The sequence below is a fragment of the Fringilla coelebs genome (assembly GCF_963513975.1).
Source record: "Fringilla coelebs genome assembly, chromosome: 10".
In the NCBI taxonomy this organism is placed as follows: Eukaryota; Metazoa; Chordata; class Aves; order Passeriformes; family Fringillidae; genus Fringilla; species Fringilla coelebs.
Window position 1 is genome coordinate 24828351 of NC_140036.1, and position 9213 is coordinate 24837563.

The 9213-nt window shown below is 52.3% G+C and overlaps 1 protein-coding gene across 1 annotated transcript; it reads left to right on the plus strand.

The window, feature by feature from the left end:
- Positions 1-312: 312 nt before the first annotated feature.
- On the plus strand, positions 313-8599 carry GPR149 (G protein-coupled receptor 149; the record flags this gene model as incomplete). Its single annotated transcript, XM_084212282.1, has 4 exons — positions 313-1242; positions 2077-2269; positions 2899-3242; positions 8045-8599. 4 exons carry the CDS (start codon positions 313-315, stop codon positions 8597-8599), a joined length of 2022 nt encoding a protein of 673 aa, XP_084068408.1.
- Positions 8600-9213: the final 614 nt, after the last annotated feature.

The window sequence follows — 9213 nt, forward strand, 5'->3', positions numbered from 1 at the left end:
ATCCGGCACGGGGAGCGGCGTGCGGACCCCGAGCGGCCCCGGTTCACCACCGACAGCGCCGGAACGATCTTGAAGAATTCCATTTTTTTATTTTTTTTCCCAGCACCTTTGCTGCTTCGTTGTTGCCTGGCTTTTTGAGAGCGTGAGTTCTGGTCATTAGGGGTGCTGCCATCTGAATATTTCTTCATCAGATGCCACAGAAGACAGTCTAGGAAAACAAAGAAACTTGTGATGTGGAGCTGACAGTTCTGGTTTCAGCTGGTGAAAACTTGCAGAATCAGTGAGAAGGCAAAGGAAAAAATGCCCAGGACAATGTCGGTAACTCCTGGTAATTTGTCACTCAATGGGACGAGCTTCTTGACTGAGCATCACAGCACTGTGGACAAACCCAGTGAGCAGAGAACTTGGAATGTCCTTCTGTTCTGCTTGACTCTTGCCATTGCACTGCCAGCCCTTCTGGGCAGCATTTATTCACTAGTTTCCCTGCTGAAACTGCAGACCAAAACCACGGTTTCCATGATTGTGACCTCTTTGGCAGCAGAGGATCTGATCAGCATCGGGCCAGTGATTATTTTCATGCTCATGCAGTGGTCAAGAGAAGTCATCCCCCAGCCTCTGTGCACCACCTCAGCATTCTTGTATTTATTCCAGGGCATTTCTAGCAACCTGAAAGGGTCTCTTATAGTTTCTTACAACTTCTACACCCTCAACACGACCGGGACACTGAGCTGCAGCTCCTCCAAGCGCCGTGTGAGCGTGGTATGGGCCATCCTCACCGTCTGGACCGTCAGCCTGCTGATGTGCATTTTGCCTCTCTGTGGCTGGGGCAGGTACATCCCCACGTCCTGGGGCTGCTTTGCCGACTGTGCCAGCTCCTACATCCTGTTTGTGTTCGCTGTGTACTCGCTGTGCTTCTCCCTGCTGGCAGCGCTGGCCGTTCCCCTCACGCTGCAGCTCCTGTGCTCAGGTGAGCCCCAGCTGCTGCACACCGAGCACCTGCAGGGCTCTGGGGGCTGCAGCTCCCCCGGGACACCGTGGGGCTGCGGAGCTGCTGCCCCTCCGCTGCCGCTGCTGGACCCCGGGGACAAGAGCCGGGAGCCTTTCCCAGCCTCGGAGGCGGTTTTTGGGAAGGGTGTGGCTGCGAGCAGCACAAAGAGCAGGAGCTCCACGGTGGGCTTGGCCCAGAAGCGATTCTCGCTGATCCTGGCTCTGACCAAAGTCCTTCTCTGGCTGCCAATGATGGTAAATTTTCAGACGGCTTCACTTTGCAATGCTCACTTACATTTCAGTGGGACGTCACCGGTGGGCCATGGATTGAAAGAGATGAACGGTGGCCATTGCAGCTGTTGCTTGTAGTGTAGTTGAGCCAGCAGAAGTGCTCTCCAGCAGCTCTGTGCAAGTGCATGAGTTTCACTGGTGCCCAGTGGGTTGGGCAGAGCCTGGCTCAGAGCTCTGACGCTCTCCCATCACATCATTGGTGAACACCAGGGCACTGAGGTCCCCCTTGGTACTGCCAGCTCTGGGACAGGGCTTGCTCAGCATTCTGGGGCTGGGAATCGAGCTAAGAGCCCCTCTGTCCTGTCCTCTGAGACACACCCTTTGGGGTAAAAAACAGGAGTTTGGTAGAAAAACGCAGTTTGGTGGCACCTTTGTAAACCCTGCAGTGCTGGGGTGGGAGGGAGCGCTGCCGTGGGCATGTGTGTGTGTCTGGGAACAGGAACCTGAGAGAGGGATCTGCTGGGAACAGGGAACACGGGGCACTTACCCTGCCCCTGGCTGTGTGAGCCTGGGGCTCCTGCTACCACACGGGACTGGCTGGCACTGGCAGCTCTTCAGTGGTGCTCAGCATCTATATTTAGCTTCAGTGAGGGTTTTTCTGAGAAATGCAGCGTGAGAGGAGAGCAGTCAGTGTGTTTCCTGCGCTGTCTGTTGGAGCCAGGAGTGTTGTCCTCAGCAAACACTAATGACAATCTGTGTCCCACAGCGGTGTCATATCCACACGAGGTGTTCTCCTTGTTCCTGGAAGCATCTCCTGTGCCCAGAGCGATTTAAATTTCAAAATGCTCTGCCTTTCAGATACAGATGGCTGTCCAGTACATCACTGGGCTGCAGAGCCTTTCTTTTGAGACACTGAGCTTCCTGCTGACCGTGCTGGCTGCTGCAGTCACCCCGGTGTTTGTCCTGTCCCAGCACTGGCTCCACCTGCCCTGTGGCTGCATCATCAACTGCAGGAGGAGCTCCTATGCAGTGGCTTCACAAGGGGCCAAAAGTAAGTGTGGAAGGGTTGTTGGTGTGACAGAGCTTGCCACACCTTCCCTGGTAACCTTCTGGGCATCCTCTAGAGCCAAGATCCTTGTTTTTCCTTGGGCTTTGTGTAAAAATAGCTGGAGGAACAGAGTGGGTCAGGTGGAAGAGGCTCACAGGGATCATCTGGTCTCAACTGCAAATGTTAAGGGCTAAATATTTCTGAGGATGAGGGAGTTGTTTCCCATTCTCTGGAGTGAAAATGTTCTACCATCAGTGGATGAATTCCTGACATTCCCTGCTTGCTCAGGTAGAAAGTGTATGAATCTTAGAGTCCTGAATCTTAGAGAAAAGCCATCCTCAGTGCATGGCTTTCACTTGCTTTAAGCACACCATCCAGGTGCAGAATGGCTCGTGCTGCCCCTGCTGCCCCTTTAGCCACCTTCCCAGAGAGAGCGGCTGCAGCTCATCTAGGAGGCAGCTCCTTCTCAGAAGTCTTTCTTCTCAACAATTCATTTTTTTAACGGAGGGAAGATTGCCCGTTCCCAGCAGAAGCTGGATAATTTATTCCACGTTTTAGCATGCCATTTGTTGGTACTCTCATTTTTCCTTTCGGTCCCAACTCCTAACACACTTTCTTTCCTTCCTGCTTAGCCAAGCGCGGCGGTTTTGAGTTCAACCTGTCGTTCCAGCAAGGCTTTGGCATCTACAGGATATCCCTGGAGAGCCCTCCCCAGGCCAGCAGGGATGGCAAAGCCTCGTCCTGCCCCGGCCTGGCGAGCTCTGCCCGCGGGCGGCCGGGCGGAGGCAGGGACGGCGGGAGCAGGGCAGCCACCCACGGCCCCCGGGGCAGCCCTGCTGCTGGCCCAGGACCCTGCCAGGACCAGCAGGGCACCAGCACAGCCCCAGGGTGGGGGCTGTGCCACCAGGAGAGCCCCACACCCGAGCTCTCGGACTGGGAGTGGTGCCGGAGCCGATCCGAGAGGAACCCCCGGCAGGTAAAGGAGCCATTTGTTCTTTTCTGATTAGAAGTGTTTCCTTAAGAAATAGGAATGATTTCCACTGACAGTGATGCTTCTGTGAGCCCCATTCTTTAGTAAAACTCACACGTGGCATTGTATAATGTTTAGTAACCACAGACCTATTTGCAGGTGCTGATCCTGCAATAATTTCTCACTTGTCTTCTTAATCACGGGGTTTTCTTATTTTGTGTGCACCTGTGTGATTTGTATATGGTAAGAATTAACTATGAATTATGTTACCTTATCACAATGAATAGGAAGTTTCCCTCCAAAAGATGACATTTTCCAGAGAATTCCACCATGGAATTCAGTGGCCACTGGGCATTACAGCAGGGGGCAGTGGGGTAAGAGCCCCTGTGGAGTCTGTGAGACAGGAGCTCTGCAAGGCTTCATGCAGGAAGGGATCTCTGGAAGTCGCCTAATCCAAGCAGGGTGACTTCAGAGCCAGACCAGCTCGTGCTCAGCCTCTGCACATGCACAGGAGATGGACAAGGTGTATTTTCTATTCAAACATGGGCTTCTCTCTCCATCTGATAAACACAAGTTTATCATCTGAGTCACAGTTTGGCTGATATTTCAAATGGGACTGATCATCCCTTTAATAAAAAAACCAATGCTCACTCTGTTGCAGTGGGCAGAGATGAATTCCTGCATTTGGGGGCAAAAGGGAGTGGTGACTCAGCCTGGTTTCAATCTACCAGTTCTTGCCAAAGCCTCATGTGCCATGTACAGCTTGGTAAATAAAATCACTGTGTCAGGTTCATCACTCCTTGCAGGAGTTTACAGATGATGTTTAAAAAAAAAAAAGAAAATTCCTTTCCCCACATCCCCTGGTGCCAGTTCAGCTGCAGCCTTGGGACTGCAGCAGGTGTGAGCAGCTCTTTGTGAGCAGCTGGCAGGGACTGCTTGGGGGTGTTTGATGTGCCCTGGGGCCTCGTGTGGCCCTTCTGGACATGCCCTTCCCTTCTTGCATTACAAAGAATCACAACTCATCCACTTCTGACACCTTCCCAGGTATAACCCACTGCCAGGCACTGAAGCTCCCACGGGGTAAAAGCTCCAGGCTCTGCAGTCCCAGTTCTGCCTGGTTCTGACATTCAGCAGGAGCTGCCAGAGCTTCACAGCTGACATTTGCTTTGCAGCTGGGAAAGGGCAGAGCCTGAAACCCCTGCAAGCTTGGCAAAAATAACTTAAGTGCATTGCTCAGGTTTATGTTGGATGAAAGATCAATTTGGGCCACACATTAATAAGCTGAAAACCATCTCCTTTATTCCTCCAGTCTGGAAGTCCCAAAGTCTAAGAAAAGTCACTCTGTTCTCGTCACTCTGCATTTCCTACATGTGTTAGAGAGGGAGACTCCCTCAGCATTGATTTGCCACAGCCTTCTGCAGGAAATAGAGGGGCTCTTCTGAGAGTCCATAAATACAGGAGTTGGAGTGCCCCTGATTTTCTCATCAAGAGGAGGAGCTGTAGGAACTGGCAGCAGGAGGGAGAGCAGCCATCCCCATGGATGTGGGATCAGCCAGTTGGATGGAGTTTAATGTTTGAAGAGCAGGTGCCAGACAGGACCCAGGATGCCCTTGGTTCCCTCTGGAAGCTGTGGGCTCAGAGAGTGGCACTTCCTTGGGGTGACAGTAATGACTGTGGAGCTGGCTGTCCCTTCATCATCTGTTCTGTGAGTGAAGAGTTGCTCTATCAAAGTGTTTTCTCTGGAATAAAAGTGGCATGAGAGAATGAGGCAGCAGGGTTTATTGAATCTCTGATAGGATGGCTGTAATGGAGAGGGAGAGAGAAAATTGTACTTGTCATTTCCAACTCCTGCTCAGCTGCATTTTTGAAAAATACCTTTAACATCTCATAAAATACCCGTGTATCTCCCTTCCTAAAGAGATTGAGTGTAAATATGTCATGTTTTATTTTGTCTATGCTTCAGTGCCCTCAGGCAACAAAAATCTCCCAGGCTAGCAGTTTGTTCCAGGCTTGCTGATTATTTTTCTCTACCTCATCTGTGGGTTGCCTGAAGGAAACTCTTTGAGGACACTGCACAGGACCTATTTATGTGTCCTGCAAGGAGCGAGAGGGGGAGGCTGTGCAAGTGACCGAGGAGCAGGCAGGAGTATTTAACACGAGAAATACACAGCACCTCACTGGCTGCAGGAGGGTGGTGAGCATTCTTTGGACACCAGGCACAGCGCAGAGCTGAGTTAGGAATGGCCTTGAAGGCTCCCGTTGCTCCCCCTGCCTGGTGGGAACCTGCACACCTCACCCTGCTGGTGTGCTGAGCTCTCCCCACGGGGCTGCTCCTGCTCAGCCGCTTGGAACTCGTTCCTGATTTCCAAAGAGGCTCCTGTGGCTGTAAAATCAGTGGAACACTTGACCCCCACCTTCTGCCCCGGCTCCCAGAGGCGTGTGCCCTCTGTGGTGCTCCCTGTGCAGCTCCAGCACCCCTGGCTGTCTCTGGGGCTGCAGAGGGATGCTGAGAGCAGGGACGTGTGCCCAGGAGGGCAGGGCTGGATAGAGCTCCCACAGCCCTTCCCTCCAAGGTGTCCTCACTTGGGTGCTCTGTGGCACCTCCTGGTACTGACAGACCCAAATCCAGGTCTGTCTGCCCCAGACAGGCAATGGCAAGGGCTGGGCTCAGCCCATCCCAGGTGAGCTTGTCTCTTCCTGCCATAGCCCCTGGCTCTGCATGTACTGCAGTCAGCCTCAGGAAAGGCAAATCATTGCAGTAATTAATTTCACTGCAGCTAATTTGCACTCTTAGGGAAGTAGAAGACCAAGCCTTTATTTTAAAACAAACAGAAAACTCATTGTCTCTGGAAAGGAAAAGCCGGGACCCTTACTGGAAACATTCTAAAAATAGACCTTTGCATCTCAAGCTGTGTTTGACCAACGTAATTAGGAAGGCAAACTCCTCAGAGCTGTTTTAGATTGCTGGTTTTCTGTTTGGGAAGGCAGCAGGGCCCAGGGGAGCAACAGCATAAGCTGTGTGAGCTCTTGGTGCAGAGCCCTGTCCCAGGCAGGAGGAGCAGAGTCCAGTGACCTGTGCCTCACTGGGACACCTGTGCCTCACTGAGACACCTGTGCCTCACTGGGACACTGCTGCTCACTTGTGCCTCACTGGGACAGTGCTGCACACCTGTGCCTCACTGGGACACCTGTGCCTCACTGGGACACTGCTGCACACCTGTGCCTCACTGGGACAGTGCTGCACACCTGTGCCTTGGTGAGGGAAGGGCTGGGAGCTGAAGGCAAAGACTGAACTGCAGGGAACCGTGGGAGTGGGAGGCAAAATACCTCACAGGATGCACCAGTAGGGTCTGGTTTGCTGGTGGATTCCTGTTTATTGCCATGGAAGTGTCATGAGAAGCAAAAATGGGTATTTAATAATAGAACAAGGACGAGATAAAGGTCACTTTCTGTTCCCATTAATAATAATTTATACTGAAAGTAATTCCAGTAATAATCAGTGACTGTACCTAAACCCAGGATAAAGGCATTTATCCCTCTCTTGGGCCCCATAACCATGGGTTTAGTCCCAGCACTTGTATCCACAGTGCTCCCCAGAGCACAGCATTGTGGTTGGCACTGACAAATGGATTCTGTACTTTAGAAACAGGTAAAGGTGTCTGGAATTGAACATTTCCACTGGAGCTGTTCAAGTGGGAAATGACAGCATTCAGTGTCTCCCTGGTTACTCCCACTGACTGGGCAGTGACAGAGGAGGCTTGATGGATCTTTTTCACTTCAACAGTAAACACTGATTTCTCAAGAGAAAGCTTGAGAAGACTTTCAGAAAGAGGCACTTTCAGAAAGTGATTGGGAAATGTCTCATTCTCCAGACCTGGAGTGCTCACTCCAGCAAGTGGAGATTGCTCATTCTCCCTGCAGGTGCCTCATGCTCAGTCTGGCAAATCAAAGAGTTTGATTAAACCGGACATAACCTTGCACTGAAGGAATCAGCTTTTATTTAAACTCTGGTTTTCATATTCTGTAGATTTCACAGCGAGTCACAGGCTTTTGGGACTTCATACGCTAAGGTGTATAATAACACAAAAAACTTCTCGCTACTCTTTCGAGTCATAGTTACCAGGTGTGTAAAATTCTGCAAGGAGCAGGCAGTAAGAGGAGTTAACAAGGGAGCACAGTGGCTGGTTGGTGCTGGATTTGGGGCAGTCTCAGTGCAGTGGATGATTTGTGCTGATTTGGGGCAATGTCAGCACAGTGTCTGATTTGTGCTGGATTTTGGGCAGTCTCGGCACAGTGGCAGATCTGTGCTGGTTTTGGGCAATCTCAGCACAGTGGCAGATTGGTGCTGATTTTGGGCAGTCTCAGCACAGTGGCTGATCTGTGCTATCTGTACTGCTTTTGGGCAATGTCAGCACAGTGGCTGATTGGTGCTGATTTTGGGCAATCTCAGCACAGTGGCAGATCTATGCTGGTTTTGGGCAATGTCAGCACAGTGGCTATTTGTGCCGATTTTGGGCAATCTCAGCCCAGTGGCTATTTGTGCCGATTTTGGGCAATCTCAGCACAGTGGCTATTTGTGCCGGTTTGGGGCAGTCTCAGCCCAGTGGCTATTTGTGCTGGTTTTGGGCAATGTCAGCACAGCGGCTATTTGTGCCGATTTTGGGCAGTCTCAGCACAGTGGCTATTTGTGCCGATTTTGGGCAATCTCAGCCCAGTGGCTATTTGTGCCGATTTTGGGCAATCTCAGCCCAGTGGCTATTTGTGCCGGTTTCGGGCACTCCCAGCACTAACGCCGCTGTTCCCCGCAGCGCTCCGGCGGGGCCCTGGCCGTGCCCCTCTGCGCCTTCCAGGGCACCGTGTCCCTGCAGGCCCCCAGCGGCAAAACGCTCTCCTTGTCCACCTACGAGGTGAGCTCCGAGGGGCAGAAGATAACCCCCACGGCCAAGAAGATGGAGGTGTACCGCTCCAAGAGCGTGGGGCACGCTCCGGGCCCCGGGGAGGCCGGCTTCGCCGACGCCAGCGTTAAGATCCACCTGGAGGTGCTGGAGATCTGCGCGGCCGAGGAGGCGCTGGACACCGTGTCCATCCTCAGCAGCATCAGCCAGTCCTCGGCGCACGCCCGCTCGCCCTCCCTGCGCTACTCCCGCAAGGAGAACAGGTTCGTCAGCTGCGAGCTGGCCGAAAGCGCCTCCTACTCGCTGCTCGTCCCGTCCGACAGCGACTTCAGCATCTCCATCCCGGACACCGTGGAGGCTCATCGGCGCAACAGCCGGCAGCAGCACTCGGCCGGGGCGGGCTACCAGGAGGAGATTCAGCTGCTGAACAAAGCCTACCGAGAGCGGCAGGAGACGGGCGGCAGCTGAAAAAGGGCTTTGACCTCCCCGCCTCGGCTGCTCTGACAGACAGCGCTGCTGTCAGCTACCCGAGCAAATACAGTATCAGCTGGTTTTTTCCGATCATGCAAATTTTATTTAGGTGCACCGTTGAATCAATTCAAACTGTTAATGCTGTATCAAGGGGATAACAAATACTCAAGTGCTTTACAGCTTTCCATAGTGGGTTTTAAGTTATTTATTTCTATACCTATTTATTTGAGGCACACGTGGGTCTAAAGGGAATCCTAAATAAAATCTGAAACCCCAGCTTTGGTGTTTGTTGGCTCGGGCTGGCGTGCCTGCAGGAACCTGTGGAAACGAGGGAGCAGCTCCACATGTGGGAGGTTACAGCAGTTTTCATTCACTTGCAGTCCTTTTCAGTATCTAAATCGACATAATACTAGAAATACCTTTCTAACACCTGGCCATCGCTTCAAGCTCACTGGCTGCTCTTTGTTTCACGGATTAAATCCCTCTTCTTGTTGATTAGGCCTGAAAGTATACGAAGATCAAACATTAAGAAAACTATACAAATTCCCCATCCTGCAACACACCGGCCGGTCGGGGCGGGCCAGGTGAGGACTCGGACCGGGTCCGGCGGG